The sequence below is a fragment of the Amphiura filiformis genome, chromosome 1 (genome assembly GCF_039555335.1).
Source record: "Amphiura filiformis chromosome 1, Afil_fr2py, whole genome shotgun sequence".
NCBI classification, from domain to species: Eukaryota; Metazoa; Echinodermata; class Ophiuroidea; order Amphilepidida; family Amphiuridae; genus Amphiura; species Amphiura filiformis.
The window spans coordinates 97,518,611-97,537,843 of record NC_092628.1 but is presented as its reverse complement, the minus strand read 5'-3'; the positions used below and the strand labels follow the sequence as shown (position 1 = coordinate 97,537,843).

At 35.2% G+C, this 19,233-nt stretch overlaps 1 protein-coding gene across 2 annotated transcripts in view; it reads left to right on the top strand.

Moving 5' to 3' along the window:
* LOC140159184 (protein yippee-like 2) overlaps positions 1-19,233 on the top strand; it is a 95,762-nt gene that overhangs the window by 16,650 nt on the left and 59,879 nt on the right. Inside the window, exons 1-2 of one of the 2 annotated variants that reach the window (XM_072182578.1) lie at positions 2,620-2,735; positions 18,384-18,981. In XM_072182578.1, the coding sequence (XP_072038679.1) occupies positions 18,880-18,981 (102 nt within the window). In that variant the 5' untranslated portion in view covers positions 2,620-2,735; positions 18,384-18,879. Of the gene's footprint in view, positions 1-2,619; positions 2,736-18,383; positions 18,982-19,233 lie in introns of those variants that run through there. The other variant, XM_072182570.1, reaches the window with a different exon arrangement.

Below are 19,233 nucleotides of genomic sequence, written 5' to 3'. Positions count from 1 at the left end.
AAAACCAAGTTGAGTTGGTTTGTTGTGGGTGGGAACACATCATTTTGTTGGAGCATGGACTGGAGAATAGCTACAGTCCATGGTTGGAGGGAGGATGAGATAGTTTTGGTGATAATTGTAACAGATGATGTGAAAAGGCAAAAGGTGCCGATGAAATGGAGATTTGGTAGAGAATATATATACTATATCATTATATGATCTATATCACAGCTTAGAATGTGCCTCAAAGCTGCAGCACGCATTCGTTTTTTGGGTACTAGTACACATTTGTCATGAAGAATTATTGACCTATTAATTTTCTTCCCCATTTATCATTTTTACAATGAGTTTCTTGGAAGAATTGTGTGATTAACATTTTACATTACTGAAAATGTGTGTATAAAAATGTAAGTTTTGAAAGTTTCAAGCATCTCCAACTTATTTTGACCTTGTTGGCAAAAAAATGGGAGGGGTGAGAACTGTAGTCCGCACTTCATTCACAGGGGTTCAAATTAGCAATCAATTGCGGGAACCTGTTTAGGTTCTCAAAAAGGGCTTTTTATGAGTTTTGGTTCTCATCAAAACCAGGCTTTCGATTTCCACAAAATATTGAGAAAAAATGGGTAAAATCAAGAGGCTGTCATTACCTTCCCCTCATGTACCTGGCCTTAAGTTTTTTGCAGTTTTTCTGACAGACAATGCATGTCGCTTTCTAAATCTTACACAACATACAATTTGAGACTTGGAAACTTACGCGAACCAATTTTGGTTCTCCTAGTTGTAATCCAGTGAGAACCTTTAGAAGAACCGGTTCTCGAGTCCTCCTCGGATTTGAAACCCCGATTCGAAAATCTTTGCAAATTTTGCATCATAGATTCAGCTCATCGTGGGACGTTTTTCCAACAAATCCAGGCTGCTGGTCAATCATTTGCCAGTCATGCATAGCGTGATATGCTTGATTGCCCAGTAGGCTGAATTTGTTTGAAAACTGTTCCACGATGGGTTGAATTTACTTTAGTGTTTAGCCTTAGTTGTAATGACGTACAACATTGAAAACTTGAAATTGATTTGCTCCCTTTCTTTATTATACTAGATCTGGTGATCATATCAGACTGCATGGAGCTGATTCAGAAATTGAAATTGAATGAATTTTCAAAGGTGTCCAGTCCAGTCATTAATTAAGTCAAAAACAATTGGGAAGTCATCAGACTGCACCTAAAGTTGTTTTTCTTGATAATTGATATTAGGATTAATTTTTACATTTCATTTTTCCTGCTCAACGGAGCACATATCTGTGGTTGATGGTAAATCACATGGACAAATGCACAGGCATAAAGGCTTTGTACAATGTACATGCAGGGATATGGTACATGTATATGTATACTGGGTGTCAAAATTTATACCACATGTGATTTAGGGCAAATTAAACTGATCTCATCTGGAGGGAAAACAGAATATCTCTCAAACAAAGAAATTCCCAGGATATATAATTGAAGGAGTCAAGCTCAGCTTTACTGGTTTTTAAGTTCTTATTTTGGCCTATAAACATCAGCTACAAAATATAGGGATGCCTACAATGGTATGATGGGCATACTATCATTAACTTTAAACTTCCATTTCATTTGAAAAAAAAATTGCAACCAAGAAAAAAAGAGCAAAAACAAAAATTGTTTGTGTTGGAATGCACATAGTCGGAAATATCTGTTATAGTGTTTTGCCATGTGATACTGCACTGGTAAATACACAATTTATGTGACTTTAACTGTAGACAGTACACACCCGGGGGGTGTGCCACGCAGACTTTTGGATGCTGACTTTCTCTATACCTACTTTTTGCTGTTTTTGCTACCCATCAGTATACCAATTTTCAAGAAAAAGCACCCAAATGTGCCATTATTGGGCGCTTTATGTGCACTTTTTCCAAAATGCGCCCAATTGGGCGCATTGGTCTCCACTGAAAACCCACCCATTGATATACCAAAATCGCTGAAAAGGTACCCCAAAACCGTGGCACATCCCGTATACCTTCAACCAGGAAGACCCCGGTACACACTGCTCAGAAAACAATGCACTGTAGTCATTGATCAATAGTGTTAGGCCTATATACTTAAACCTGTATAATCCTAAAAAAGCACATTTTTTGGTTTTGTTTGCATTGAAAATAATAATGACTCTACTTAAATTGTAGATAAATGTAAATAGTACAATTAAAAGAAGGGAACAACACGTGTACGTGTGTATATAGTTAAGTTATGGTCCATTGTGTGGTGTAGTTAATTTTTGTATTGTGAGCTTTCATCATTTACTTCTGATCATTTAATAATGTCAATATACAGACAGAAGATAACCAGCTGGTAATCACTGATAGCTTATGATTGGTTTTGGTTCTAATTCAGGGTCTAAATGTGTTTTAGGATTAGCAAAAGTATCAAATGTTGATAAAATTGAGAACAAAGACATATTTTCACAACTTCCTGGCCTTATAGTTAACTCCATTATAGACAGAAAGAGTTTCATTGGTTATTTCATTGGAGGGAAAAGATGTGGTTGGTAGTCAATTTTGGCTCTGTGTCAACTTGGCCATTCTATTGACTGCATCATAAGTTCTTTGTGTCCTCAGACTGCATTTTGTGTTGGCATGTGGAGGTGAGGTACTTTACCTGCTCCTACTACATGTAGCTCCTATACAATTATTAGCACTTGGATGTAGATGGTCCAGTGTACTGTAAGCCGATATATGAACAAGCACTTGGATGGTATGTAGTTTTTAACTTGTTTGGAAGAAGTGAAATTAGACTAATTTGTACAGAAATAGGATTATATTTTTCAATTGGCAACTTTTATTCTTATTATTAAATTATTCTATTCAATTTAAATAGCTGAAGTGATCCTGACTAGCACCAAGTCCAGACAGTCTGTTATTGGTGAAACCTCTTTCTTGCTCAATATTTTATTCTATTCTAAGTTCTGTTATCAGGATAAAGTTTAATTTTGTAATTAACTGATGGCATCTGCTCTATTTGTCTGATATTGATAGTTTGAAAAACAAAATACCATGTTTGAAAAAATGTGATGAATTCTATTTATGTTGAATTGAAGCTTTGATTACTTTCCATCAGTATATTATAATTAAAATCCAGTTTTCTTATTTTTCTAGGTTCAAATGAAAGAATCTAAATTGAATGATTGTCTTTAATTTCAATTAAATCTATACAATGTATGTTCTGTCTAACAAGAGCTATTTCTGATTACTGCATAATCATCATTGTCCGTGTAGTCAATAACATCACAGATGGTCTTGTATCATTTTAATTAAAACTCTCATTTATGTAAATTTTGCCAATTAGTTCAAATTATTCTTAAAGGTTATTCATTAGAGGTCAGTTTGTATTCTTGTTACAATCGCTTTTCATTTTAAGTCAGTGAATTTTATCTGAAAAATAATAAATATAATAAGGCTGAGATTTTGAACTTAAATTTCGTAAGCTTTTAAAAATCACTATTTTTAGGAGTACATTATTGAAAATAATTACATCCCAAATCAATAAACCACTTAATAGCAAGGAGATATAACAAATGTGACAAAATTAAATTTTAACAATGTGATAGTGACAGTATTTCCATCAACGCCACATGGTGTCCACTCGCTCATACATGAAATTATTTTGCTGATGTGATGCAAATTATTCTCAATAGAAAAAATATTAAAATCAATTTGCATTGAATTTATTGATATTTTTAATAATGAACAAGCATTCTATGATAATTTATAGTGTGTTTGTTTTGATGGCAAAACATCTTTGTGATGATAATAAGTCCATGACGAGGAAACATTGGCTAAACCATTAATGATAAGTACCATCCTGTTTTGGAATACGGGAAATTACATATTTCAAGTACAGAATTCATTCGCTAGAACCTTTAATGTTTGGAATGGAAATACAACCCTGCGTACCAGTATGGTTGACTACAAATTGTACAGTGTGGGTATGTATTCATGCAAATTAAACTTGAATTTGTTGTGCTGACGAATCAAAAGGAATTACAATTTAGTTAGTAGACAGCAAGACATGTTTTTGCAGCGTTGAATTGCAGATCTGGTGAAATTGGATCAAAATGGAGACAGCAAGACTCTCTACATGTATGAAAAAGCACACAAAATGTTACAATAATTTGAAGTGTTTTGGCTTGTTTGTTTGTACGTTTATTTTTAATTTCCCAATAGTTACAAACAAAATTACTTGAATGGAAAGCAAAAATAAAGATGAGAAAATGCCATTTGCTCTTAGTGAAATGACAAGCAGAAAAAGATTGTAATTTGAACAGTTAAGAAAAATTCATGAATATTTAGAATAGGAGCATTCATATTAGAATCTGTGTGGTAACTTAATTAGAGCATGATATTAATAAGGGCAATTTACCATAATCTGCCAACCACCTTATGTGTATATATTAGAAATTCGCATATAATATAAAGACTTTTTAAAGAGTCTTGTTTTCTTGCATGGCATCAGGTGGGAGTGCTTTCACAAGCTGCATCATAATACACATGTCACTTGTATGACCCACCCTATGACCCCCGGGAGTGGTGAGTCACTTTACATAGGTGCGTCGGATTTAACTATACCATGACCCACATGTGCGTCTAAACAATGACTGACATTTGCCGACAATGACTGAGCCCCCTGGTCAAAGTTGTGACGCACATGTTAAGGATTATGACTGTCCTCATGGCGCAAATTTGACTCACCATTTTAGGCATTTAGGTATTTTGACTGACACTGATCGCCTAACCATTGGCGCACCTAGGTAAAGTGACTGACACTGGCGCACCCCTCGGGGTATGTTGTGGCCTTTATATTGAGTAAATGACCGTACCCTGTGTCACTAATTGGTTGGTAAATGACCCAACCATGACGCACATCCCCCGGGGGTCCTAGGGTGGGTCATACAAGTGACATGTGTATAAGCACCTTGCGACATGTAAAAGCGCATCCATCGCAAATGATGCAATTATCATGATGTTCTTTTTCAACTTCTATTCAACACAGTTTTCTTAATTTACTGATAATTGTAGTATCCTTACAAAAAGTACAATTTTGTACAATCTGTTGTTAGTAAAATAATTTGATGTGGAAATAATTGGAGCTGATAGTGACAATTTATGATTTAAACCAACTTTCATTTTTGTTGGTATGTTTTATGGATTAGGTTTTGTTTGTTTTAATATGATCAGTGGACTACTGGACAAACTTGTCAGGGGAACAATTGCAAATGTGCTCCCACTACCCAGCTGGGCTTGCAAAATCACTGCACTGTGTGACAAATGTGTGCTATTAAAGTGCAAGAAAGTGTGCAATTTGTATGCTCGAGTGACTTATTGAATAAATTTTGGTCTGCACATCCCAGGTTTGAAACAGGCCTAAACAGCCAAATAATGCACTTTGCAATTATGAATTATGTTTTGCAGATATTAAATTGGATATATATATATGGAAAGTTTTTCCTTCCTCTACCTGGAGGTTATGTTTTTGGTCATAATGACAATATCTCAATCTCATTGAAGCAGCTTGCAGGAAACTACCATCAACTTTGGTTTTAGATTTAAATAAGTTTTTCTTCCTCAAATTCATCCTGAAAAAGAAGTTTGTGGAAATGAAAGGCATTTAAAATTTGAACTTTATGTAGTAAGAAATAGTGGTTGGGGCCAGGGAATTCCCCTCCCCCCTCTAAAAAAACCCAAACAAACTTGCGGGGCCCAATCCCCTTGGAACCAAAATTTTTTTGAAAATCCTACTTAGTCAAAATTATGTAAACTTTTCAGATTCACCCTGCCCCCTTCCATCTTTGTCCATCTCCATCCCCATCCCCCATCCCCCATCCTGAAATTTCTGGTGACTTAAGTTCATTGTGTAGCAAGGCTGTGATAGAGCTAATTCCCTTTAAACATATGTTAAAATCACATGTCCTTTTTGTATGCATATGACACGCTATTCAAAGCAAAACAGTTGAGACTGGGTGTAGACGGCAAATACAACTTCCTAATGCATCATGTTTGTGACAAGCAGATTTTATATAAGAAAGCAGTGATATCATCAGTTTTCTTTTGCTTTATTGAAACACGTCACGAGTCTGTGTGTGCCGCAGCACGTCAAGTAGAAGGTTGAATTAGCAGCATGAACACTTGTAAGATAGTCTCTTCTCAATTGTTTGGCTCATTTTATATGACACATCTTAAAAGCTTTCTCATTAATTATCACCTCACCTTCTGAGTGGCTAATGATTGAAATTTTATGGATGCAAAGTGCGTTTAAATGATATCAACATTTTAGGTTTTCTTTTCGGGACATGAACAAAATGGTTTGCGTTATTAATTATTTGCCTTTCAAGCTGTAAAAATGTTCATTTTTAGTTGAATCCTCCCATACCTGACCCCATGTCCCCTTCCCCCACACACAACCACATTCACTCAACAATAGGATTGATCTGAAGATGGAATAGCTCTGTGAGAAATGGTTTCTCCTGTGTTCGGATTTATTTCACTGTGTCACACAAACATGACAAAGGGCCTATGCAAGTGTGGGTAATTATTTTTTTAGCAGCAGTGTAATTCAAATCCAACACTTTGCCCCCTTCAGTCACCTTTTCGTAGGAGTAAAAAGGTTGAACCAATATGACTCCATGACTCCAAACCCTGACAACAAAAGACTGATGACGATGATGTCATAATATGGCAAGCAGCAATGATTAGTTTGTTGCCATCCTGGTCATATACCCCATGAGATCAGTGCATGGAACTTTGGAAATGGAGTCTGCCTGGGGTGTGTGTGGTAGGAAACCCAACCATAGTTTACCATACCAACAAGTTCAGATGTAGTTCACCCAAGTTCATTGGTGTAAACATGGTAAACATCTGGGTAGACATGGTAGATGGAGGTATTCCCTTTTTACTTTCATTGTTTTGCATGATTTGGGTACAGTGTATATTTTTGCATAGAGTCCTGACGAAGACCTCAGCTATGTAGGTCCATTATAAATAGTGAAACCAATCATGGTTGGTTTTGTTAACCATAGCTCCTACCATGCATCTTCTACATGTTCTATCACCCCTACATATTTCATCTTGAGGAAAATAGTGAAATGGTGGCTCTTTAGTTCTTTGTGATAGAAATTTATTGGCGATGTAATGTGTTTGCCACTAGTGGGCAAATAGTTTTGTTTGTTTTTCAAAATGATATTTGTCATAAATCAAGCAAATGGGGAAAATGCAGGGAATCTTTTATTTTTGTACATACATATGGGCAAAAAGAAATGTGCAACTTCATAGCATTCTAATTTTGTCCATGACAATTACCATATTTCAGAAAGGTGTTGGTTAAATTTGAATTATTTTAAGAAAAAATGATATCGCATCACACGACACTCATTTCAAATAATGAACCAGGGGGTCTAAAATGTCTGCACAGATTCAGGATCTGTGATCTCAAACAGCCTAAAGAAACTTGGTGCAAATAGGTACAAGATAAGTTCATTTAATTAGCTTCTTGTGTATAAATGATAATGGTAAGATCGGGGCACTCACATTTCCCAGCTATACGGGTATGTGCCGCGGCGACGACCCCCTTTTTCAGAGCCGCTAGCCGTTCCTTAGACCCTCTGAATTCATTGATTGCCCGCTCTGAAGCCCCGAAAATTTTCTAGCCGTTCCATAGACCCTCAGATCATCGATTTCCGCTCTCATTGGCATCTTGACAGGCGTGTTTTCTGTCCTACTATTTCAAGCCCAAAAGCTACTTTTGCGAGCTCAAAAACTTCAAAGGAATTTTCCATAAATTTCTTCCCCATTGAAACACATTGTATTAGGAGTAAGGTGAACTTTGGGCGGGATTTTGGGCTCCTTTAGTAGTGGCAACACTGGTTTGTTGTTAAACAGCAATGATTTTGAGATCTCTTTTGGGAATAAAATTGCCAAATATGAGAAAAAGTACCTCAAATAATTGTGTGCACATCCTTGCAGCTAGCCATAACAGTGAATTAAAAGGTAATTTACGATCTACTGGTCTAGTGGAATGGTGTCAAATTCTGCACACTTCACTCAATCATCTCATGCAGTTCAATGTAGTCAATGTTTTACTTTTCGGCACTGAAAAAAATATTTTTGTGGGTTTGTTTTTATGGTGGGCTAATATGTAGTGCTGCTAGCTGCTGCTATAATTATCAGTAGGCTAATAGCATAGATTGTAGGTCTGCAGGGTCTAGTAATTTGATTGAATGCTGTTTTGCTTTGCTGAGATTTTCATCGTAATAGGCCAAACAGACCTATTTTGCATTAATGGTTTTCCTGATTTAATAATTTAATGCACAATTCAAAGTGAAATCGATTCCTTCAAAAATCTGTGGCAAAAACGCAACAAAATTGAACCCTGGTTTGGCCTGCATGGTTTAGTTGCGAGATTTTTCAGATTTTGGCGGCTGATCAGTTCCCAAGACCCCCTTTTGGCGGTCAAACAGTTCCCAAGACCCCCCTTTTGACCCGGCCGATCAGTTCCCTAGACCCCCTTTTTGGCCTGCCGATCAGTTCCTTAGACCTCAAGTTGAAACTGGCGGTGGCACACCCCCTACCAAAAAAAATTGAGTGCCCCGGGGTAAGATGTTCATTCATACTTATAGTACCGGTACACAGTTAACATAACACACACATACTTGCTTTCACCAAGGCATTTTATAAAGGTAATAATACAGTTATTTATAGAAATAGGCCTCAGTTTGGTATGGAGTAAATAATTGCTTTCTCTCTGTGTTCCAGATGTTGGGTACATAAATGTGGTCAGTGCATATTATTTAGTATTTTCAGACATAGGGCTATTGCAAAGAAATGAATATCACATGATTTTACATGTAGTACTGTAAACATCTTAAAATTTTGTGTGTGTAATCTTTTACTCTTTGCCACTTTTGAACTACTTTGCTCGTTTCTAAATTTACAATTTTCAGTTTTCTAAGACATTTGTGAACTGATTTGCAAAATTTTCTACCTTCACAGTACATGTAGGCCTATAATGTAGTTTTGGTAGCATTACTGATTTATCCATCAGTTTTGTGAAATTTGTTTATTTTAGGCTAATGAAAGTTGATCCCCAGTTTCCCGTTACATAGTTTTTCATGACTGGGTAGGTGACTGTTTCATTATTCATTATTCATTATTTTCAAACTTTCGTTATCGGTGCAAAGTTAATTACGGAATGCTATGTTTTGAGGCCCAAATAAAATAATAAAGTATAGTTAGTAGCCTAATGACCATGCTTCACTTCAAAACAAATTTTAATTAAGCACATCTTCTTTGGAATCTTCAAATTAACCTATAGGTTGTGCAACATTATGAAAGCACCAGAAGTCCATGATAGTCTTTGGAGAACCACTTTTCCATATAAAATACACGGTGTCTGTGTGTTCTATTGCACACTACTTTTTACAAACCAAACTTACTCTCCACTAGCACATCTTTGGAAGCAATATTTATACGGAAATTAGTTTGTCTACTTGCACAAACTGGAGGTTGCTGGTAAAAATCATCACAGGGTGCACGTGTTAATAATAAAACAACCATGCAAGAAATTGACAAATAAATCATTTTATTTATAAGTTTATTTTATTAAATACATAAATATTTGTAAGAAAAGCAGAATAAATTTGACTTCAAATTTTGTTTATTTTATTTATTTTGATGTTGTCTATATATAGCGCTACATAGTGCACGGTAGAAATGCTTTCATATTTGTTCATACGCTGGTTCCCTTGAACTTGGCTGCCTCTCTTTGTGTTCGGTCTATCCATTTAGTGGTAGGAGAAACTTAGATGCAGGGAATTCCTAGTCTCCAGTAAATGCGCCCTACGATATCGCCATTTTACCACGTAGTTTAACCCAGCGTTTGCAAAAACTATTCGGGCCGGTCAGGGTCGGCGTAAAAGTGCTTAAAAAATACGTGTCGGACGTGAAAGATGACATTAAAACTATCCTTTTTTCTGAAAAACTTGAAAAATGTGAAATAATGAAATAATGGAAAATAATGAAATATTTGATCGGCATTTTTTTCTGACCGGAGTCGGGTAACGGGAAACTGGGAGTCAACTTTCATTAGCCTTATGATTGATTGATTGATTGATTGATTGATTGATTGATTGATTGATTGATTGATTGATTGATTGATTGATTGATTGATTGATTGATTGATTGATTTATTTATTTATTTATTTATTTATTTATTTATTTATTTATTTATTTATTTATTTATTTATTTATTTATTTATTTATTTATTTATTTATTTATTTATTTATTTATTTATTTAATTAATTTTATTTTGTAGTCTTAATTTATTGATTTATTTGTTTATATAGTCATTTTTTAATTTATTTCTATTTTTATTTATTTATTTATTTTGTATAGGCCTATTTACAATAATTTTTATCTTGATTTTATCAAAACACAAACACTCAGTCTGTGTCATAGAAGCGATGTCTATCTTTTCTAGCCAGTATTCAGCAAACCACTACTTGTTTGGCACAAGGCCAAATATTCTTGTCAAAAAACATGACGTAAATATCTTGGCTGCTGTGTTAGTCGTGACTAGGACAGGTAGAATGAGGACTTGACATTAAAACTAGCGATCATGTGATGCCAAATCTAATCATATCTACGATACATACTATGTGAAATTTATTCATGGATTTGCAAAGGAAATGGCTATGGTTTTTATTTTTTACTTGAAGTATGTTGTGGGTCATGTGATTGGGCAAGCATGTGATGAATCCCAATTTTCATCCAGTAGGGTAACATGAAAGAGCAATCTTCTGGAATTTATCCATGAAAACTATCTGAGAAATTTTGCTCAAGTTCATTAAGCTTATTTTTGTATATAAACATGTTCTATGTACTGTATTATTAACCCTTATATTTATAAGCCCTTAATTTTCCAGTCTCAAAATCCTGTCTAAACAACTTTTTTCAATTGTTTTGCCAAAAATATCCCCTTAACTGGAGTCCAAAAACAAAAAAAATGGGTTCAACTTTCTTGGAAAATTTGTATTTAAGTAAGGGTCTAGCTGCTTTCAGATTCTGTGATCCCTACCCAAACCCAACTTGAGTACCCTCCCCTGCATTCAACCATGAAAACAGTCTTAAGGCGTGTTTCTATTGGGACCGTTTACCGGTAAAAAGACGGTAAAGGGATTATTTCTGCTCAATAGAAACTGACCTTCCCGCTATTTACCGGTAAACAGGGGCGAGTTTTTTACGGTAACGTTTTCCTTCTTGAGGAAGGAAAATAGCGCGGGACGCTTACCGAAACGTCAATAGAAACTCACTCCGTTCCGATTGAATGCGCATACAGGGAAGAAAAGCGGAAGTTGAGTCGCGAAATTGACCTCTGCATCATCAATGAGCTATATAACTTGTTTATGTACCATGATCGGGACCATATGATTATGCCATTCCGTTCGCAAAAATTCTTAGGCCTAATCACATACAAATATTTGACTCACTTGCTATAAATAAAGTAAATATTCATAATGCATTATCCCTGCATTATACATATTATGCTAAATATTCAACATGAGTTATGATTTATGACCCTAGTAAAAGCCATGAAATAAAACAACAACAACATCAACGGATGAATCCAGATGTGCATGCGAAAAAAAAATAGAAATCAACTCGGATCCGCGGCGGTGTGTGCTTCAGAAAATTAGAAAGATTTCATGAATTTAATATAATGTTGTTGATGTTAAATTACTATTCGCTAAAAAGAATTAACTGAAATTAAACTGTGAAAGATTAAATTCTAAGACCTATTTTTTTTTGCGCACAACAATACTGAGTACTCACGTCGATATCACTGAGGGGATTTCCCAATGGCGTAATTGATGTACGAGAGCGAATGAAAACGCTAATAAAAAACATTATTCTTCAGTCTTCTTATCTCATGTTTGCTACCTTATTTTTAGCCAAACAATTAAGAAAATACTACAATATTAAAATCCACAATGCTTTGCGATTGACCCGGGGATTGACCCCAGTGCACGGCCTTTCGCCGCAAACTTTAAAGGTGTGTCAATTGGCGCTGTTCATCGAAAGTGTTTACGGTAAACAACGTGCAATGGAAACTGACCGTTATCCGCCTTTCGCCGCTATTTGACGGCGAACAGTTTTACCGGTAAAATGCAGGGGACTCAATAGAAACACGCTATTAGAAGTTCTTCCCTTTCAACCGTGATATAAAGCTTAAAAAATTAATGACCCCATGAGGTTTTTGTACCAAATCCATTCAAAGATCCAAATCCATTCAAAGTCATGTACAATATGGGGGTCGAAGAACTATACCTTGACAGATACCTCATACGTAAAACATGAACAACAAATACAAAGAATTGTTGACCATCAGTTGCAAAATGCAAAGAATTGATTGTGGTTTGCCGATTAAGTACGGTATGTAAATAAGAGCTTGGTCGCAAAATTTACATCCATATCTTTATGTTCAGAAGTGTATACATGATCTAGTATAACAACGGAACTTATTTACTACTTTTATTGTTTTGAAAATGGTCAAAGAAATATTAGATTTCATTTTGTGTGGTAAAAAAAATACAAAAATTTGCAATCGAAATGAAATTGAACAATACATTTTCTATGATACTGAAATAATATTTTATGAAATGTTTGAATGCAATTACAAATGTTTCTGGGTCATGATACAGTTCTAACCATTAGCATACTGTATGTTCAATGTATATGAATTGGGTGCCTTACCAGATACACGTTGATGTTGACAAGAAAGGTGGCTGGTCAATACAAATTGTACATGGCAAATTCTGAGAAGTGTTGATATCTCTGAATACATGTTATTGTTTGCTAACGTCATACGTAAGAGGTCAAATCAACATTGAGTTTGAATTGCTTGTCATTTTACTTAGTTATTAGAATTATTGTGTAACTTACGGTAGGCGTCAAGAAATTTTTAGTTGAAATTAGATCTGTGACTGTGTATCAAATTTGCATCTATAAAAACAACCACACCATGCAATAATTACAAATTCTGTCATGTAGAGTGGATGTGTTCCTACATAGTGAACTTAGTACAAGTACTCATGATAGCATATCTACTGAAGATAGCATAGGAGAGATGCTACATGGATGTCAACACCCTACTATCAATTGGCTTGATACAGGTGCTTCTCTAAGCAATTATTATTTTATGTTGAGCATTTTTAAGCAGAATTTATTGCAGGCATTTATCATGGGATTACAACTGGGATTGCATAATAATAAGTTAGATATTACAAACATAGTTATTAGTACATTATTCTTTTAATCTTCATTGATTTCACCATGCGGAAAGAATTTAGCGCAAATGAGTGAAAATAAAAAGACCTCGTAATCAAATCTGTATTTAGGTACCAATGACGCACTTGTCTGACATCTTGCATGAGGAAATTCAATATTACGTAGCTAGGGTGAAAATGGATGGGTTGTGTTATACGATTACCTTGATCCAATAGAAATGATGAGGTTTTAAAAATCATGGCGCATTTAGTGTTTAAATTTTTTTTTTTTTGTGGGGGTGTAAAATATTTCTAGGTTGATAACAAAACCAAGATTGTGACTATTTGGAATATTCACGCAACAGCCAATGGAAAGCAACAGGCACATTTTAAAAAGTGACTATACTGTCATTTTGAATGGTCATCGTTAATAAATTAATGTTGCTATTTCTAAAGGGCTATATATACTCCAAATATTGCTGAATGAATATTCGTTCAATAGGTATTCATTATTCAATCTACATGTATATCAATTCATTTTATCTTCTAGAATGTTTGATAAAAATCAGTTACATTTGATGTCAAATGTGTGGTGGCAAAATAATTATCAATTTCACCAAACATTGGTGCAAGGGTAGCGCTAAGTTGCTTTTTGGGGTCCCGGACCCACCAAAATCGAGTTGGGACCCCCTGTTTTTAAATTTTCTGCAAGTTCAGGGGTCCCTGCAGACTCCCAGTTTTTCAATCTAACGCTATTGCAGACATACTATTTATGCTGCATTTGTGCAACTGGGACTCACCAAACTCTACTCCGGACCCCCTACTTTTTAATTTTTTGCAAGTTCGGGGGTCCCTGCGGACACTCGAGTGTTTAGTTCTAGCGCTACCCCTGCATTGGTGAACAGTTAAACATTAATGGAAATAGATTAAATAATGTTGTATCAAATGTTCTACGCAGGTGCGTAGCCAGCATTGTCAGTCGGGGGGAACGTCAGTATTGTCCCTATTTTCCCCATCCTACCTATCCCTCTCCTTCTCCTTCTCTTTTCTCCCCCTTCTTCTCATCCCCATTTTAGGTGTCTGGGGGGGTAGACTTCCCCCTTACTCCCTTGCTGGCTATGCTACTGGTTTGACCAATAAAGAGTATGCAGCAGGTATCAGGTGCCATTTTATACATGAAAGTTTATGAACCATATAAGTTAGATCTGCTGGAGACAGACAAGAGATCAAGTTGTTATTGTTGAGATATGAATCCTTAGCATTGGTCATTATGACAGGTGGTCAGGTGCATACAATCATCATATTTCAGAGATAATCACATATTATTCCATGCAAGAGAGGCCCATTTTTCTGGCCTGTTTTATGATAACTTATGGACAGAGGAGATGTTCACTTTTGTCATTTTGTTCTTTTTTAGCAAGTTGCCTGAATGTATAGAGTATCACAGCAAACACAAATGTTTTCAAAAACATTAGCAAAATTGTTTTTAAAAAAAGGTTGCCAGAAAACATTTTAAAATATTTTCAAACATGTTTTAAACATTTTTTTAACCCATTATAACCCAACATTAAAAAAAACCCAAAAAACATTTGAATAACATTCAAAAGTATTTTGAAAACTTTCTGCAATTTACAATAATGTTGTGACAGTAGTATTTTTTCATGATCTTCCTTTTATCCGACATAAAAATATTTTGACCAACATGCAGACTTGCTTGTCTGACACATACAAAAAAACACTAAAACAAATGACGGAACAAATATTTTCATACTGATTTGAGTCAAAACAATGATTTAAATGGTTCTTTATTTTTACAATTCATTGTCCTGCATCTGTTTATTCCAAAGTATTTGTTATTAATAATTCCATGATTCATAAGCTGCCATATTTATTTTTCACATTGCAGAATTGTGTACTTTAGCTAATGGTGGTAAATCACTTAACTAATTTATAGCACTGTCTGTTTGGAAAGGTCTCTCAAGTTAATGAACTGTGAATTGTAAACAACTTTTTATTTATAGTGTTTGAAAAATTCAGTTTTTTATGGTTCACAAATTATGAGCATCATGTCGCCCACAGATATTTTTTCCATATGGACAGCACGGGTGGAGTCGTTAGTTTAGGCCTATACATTAGAATTAAATAGTTCAACCCGTACATTAATACATAACAATTTAACATAGCATATGATTATGTTTATAAGGCCAAAAAAAAAAAAAAAAAAAAGGTTTGTCTCACGAACATTTGCCAAAAAAGCTAAGTGCTATGCTTTTTTTTTTTTTTTTTTTTTTTTGGTTTAGAAGCTATGCTAATGCGTTTTGTTTTTTTTTTTTTTTTTTTAGCCTGAGACAAATGAAAATCACAAGACAGGTATTGGAAAACTACAAGTGGTCTTACAATGAAAGAGAAGCAACAAATTTTCAATTGCCGGAAAATACGGGTTACAGCTTAGCATTTCGACACCAACTCATTTTTAGGGCATTCAGAGTAACCGAATCGGCGCACCGATGCAGTGCCCAATTCCTCAGCACAGTCCCCCTGTTTTAACTATACGAATACTAACAATCATGTTGAAATAAACGGTAAAAAATTCGTTAAAAAACAGCTACAAAAATACAAAAATTTATGAAAACAACATGGCTTCACTCGATCGCAGAGTTCTCCGTAGGCTAAGTCCTTTTATATTGCATCCACTTTGCCCGTCGGCTTTACGCTCCGTGCCGTTGCAAGGATGGCGTGAAACTAGCGAGACTGAGGCTACGGTGTGGGTTACGGGCTATCTGCAACACTAATGGCATACGTGCTGCCTGACATTTTCGATGGTTTTCTGACATTGAGGAATTCATTTTTACTACGTTGGTCGAACTATCGGGAACCGGAAAAATCGGGGAAAAAAAAAACCTTTAAAAAAGGCGGTCAGCAGCGTGAACAAACGCGCTGTATCGCTTTCACATACTTATATGCGGGTTCGTGAGACAAACCTTTTTTTTTTTGGCCTAAACTAATATATTTTTAATTTGCTAAGTGACACTATAGTGGGATAAAATAATAAAGAAAACTTAACAAGACATTATAAATTAGATAGAAAGCTGTTTGTTTATTTGTTTGTTTGTTTGTTTGTTTATTTATTTATTTATTTATTTATTTATTTATTTATTTATTTATTTATTTATTTATTTATTTTTAATTATCTATTTATTTTATTTATATTGGTTAATTGAATATTATTCAAATATGATCAATATATAATACGAGTATACTCAAGCAGCTCTCTCTCTCATGGCCAACATATTACATCAGACATCAATGATTGAACCATCCAACCTTGATATTAGAAGGTTGCTCTTTGTCATGAGCAAGGATGATCATGGTGATGACCTTTCAATAATTTGGATGAAAACGGAAGGAAGGCGTGCACCATCATATATAAAGGTGATCAAGCAAAAGGAGTTTGCAGACAAATGGAATGCTTGTGTATTTGACTCCCTAAATGTTTTCTTTTCTAACCTGAAAAGTGTCATTTAAATTCCTCATGAATGGAAAGTCCAATTTCGATGGGAGTATTTGAAATATTGTAGCCTGTATTAATTTAGCTCAGTAAATTGAATTTGGGAGAAATGACTCAGTTTGTATAATCACAAATCTGAATGACTAGTTTTCAGGCCTGCTCAGTCAATTTATGGCATTACGGTGAAGTGATGAACCTTTGCTCATTAATGCAGCTAAATGTTGAGTGTTAACCTTGAATTTGATAAAGATATTCATGACTGCTTAACAAACATTTTATTCAGCCTGCCAGAGTGAGAAAATATTTGAATCCTTTTTGACATTTCAACTCATTGTATTACTCATCCAAGGTTTGTAACATTTGATTAAAAGAGTCTATGCTATTGAAAATCAAATGTGAATCCATTGGTTACTAAAGATGATGAATTGAAAATGTTTACTGTAGTGTCCACATATGAGGTCCAGTACAAGAGAGATGGAGAGTTCAGAAACCTTGGAAAGCATGTAGTGATCATGTATGGTGATCAGTATATTGATCAATTTGGCAATTGTAACAACTAACATGGAAAAACAGTGGCAAGATTGATGGCAATGGTAGTCCAGTAACTCAAGGATCATCTAGATCTATACCACAGAATAAAATGTAGAATATTTTATTGTCAAGGACCCATTTATTGATAGATATTGTCCATAGCCTTAACCAGGGACAATGATAATATTCTTAATTTATTGTTGTCAATTTGTAGATATTGATGAAGGGCTTATGACCACCAGAGAGCTCTCAGAAATGCACAATATTATACAGTTATATTCATAGAACATTGATATTAATAACCCTATTATTAAAGTTCTTAACCATTGTTATGATATTGTTAACTGTTCACAGTTATTCACCACAATAAAGCTGGTAATGATCTGATTTCTTAAATAGAAAAATGATTTTTTGAAATAAACATATTGATTGATCAATGATCATTGTGCCTTTTGCTTGGTTCATATATGACACAGACATAGTTTCTCAGGCAGGACCCTTGTTGCATGTATCCACAAGTATTGTAGCTTCTTATTTGAGGGATCAAGATTTTAAGTTTGTTGCAAAAATGCACATAAAATGAAGATTTTAGATGCACTGAGAAAACAACTCGCAAAATTTAATCTTTGGTTACTAGATTTCACACTTTTCAAGTTTAGCAAAAATTTTGTAAATGATTCAATGCATACCTGCAAGTTTACATTTTGGTTTTGCTTCAAATGCTCTTTTTTTTGGATGTTTGTCTAATCTAAACCAGTGAAAATTGATGTGAAATGAATTCAAATGATACAGACGAATGAATCAAGATATGAAGAGGAAGGACGATGATCTCCTTCTTACTTTTCTGAGATACAAGATTATACATTTCTTAATGTGCAGGTGGGGTGGTACTCAGTACAAATGTCCCTACAGAGATGTGCTGCAAACAGTGCGCACACAAAAACTAAACGCTGTCAATAAACTTAAGTGACTGTCAGCATGACATCATATGACAGTTTGTGGTTACATCAGTAGTGATTTAATTCCTTGTTTTATTTTTTCTCTTCACAGAATGAACATACAATGACTCACTGATGAGATAACTCACAGACCAACCTATCCCATCAGAAGAGGACCATATATTCAAGGTCAAAGGTCACCCCATCATTCCATGTTACAAATCAGAGAACATTTCCCTGAAAGGGGAGTCACCGTTGTCAGTCAGCGCAGACGTAGGAATATTACCAAACCGAATCGTTTAAGACTAACAAACTGTGGCCACTTGTTGCCGTGGTGATTTTTTTCATCCCATATACAAAGTGGTAGAGTGTGCTTCCTCTGCTCTCCATAAGTAGGAGAGTTGCAGGGGCATTGTTGTTGGGAGGAGTTTTAAAGGTTGTCGAACACATTTTAATCCATTTGTGTGTGTGAGTACCCTACGTGGTACCCGCACACTCTTCAAACAACCAGCACGATAAGTCTGGGACTCTTGACTCTGTTCAATGGCCCACGGTTACAGGAGGTAACCAGAGCCAACAAGCGTCAGCGAACCACGAATAATAACAAGATGGTGAAGACGTTTCAAGCCTACCTGCCTAATTGTCATAGGCGGTATAGCTGCATACATTGCAGGGCACATCTAGCCAACCATGATGACCTCATCAGCAAGGTGAGTATATGGATGAAGATGAAGCTGTGTAAATTGTGTCTTATACTCAATTTTCTCATCTTTCCAACTGAATTAGACCTAATTAGTGCTCTAGATGCTTAAGCAAGTCTTCTAAAAGTTCACAGGGGCACAAGCTGGGGATCGGATGCTGATTAGGTCAAATACAGTAAAATAAACAGTTTTTGCCAGGTCTGCTAATAAGGATCGATGTCTAGGTGCATGCAAAATCCTCGCTATTTCAACAAACAACCT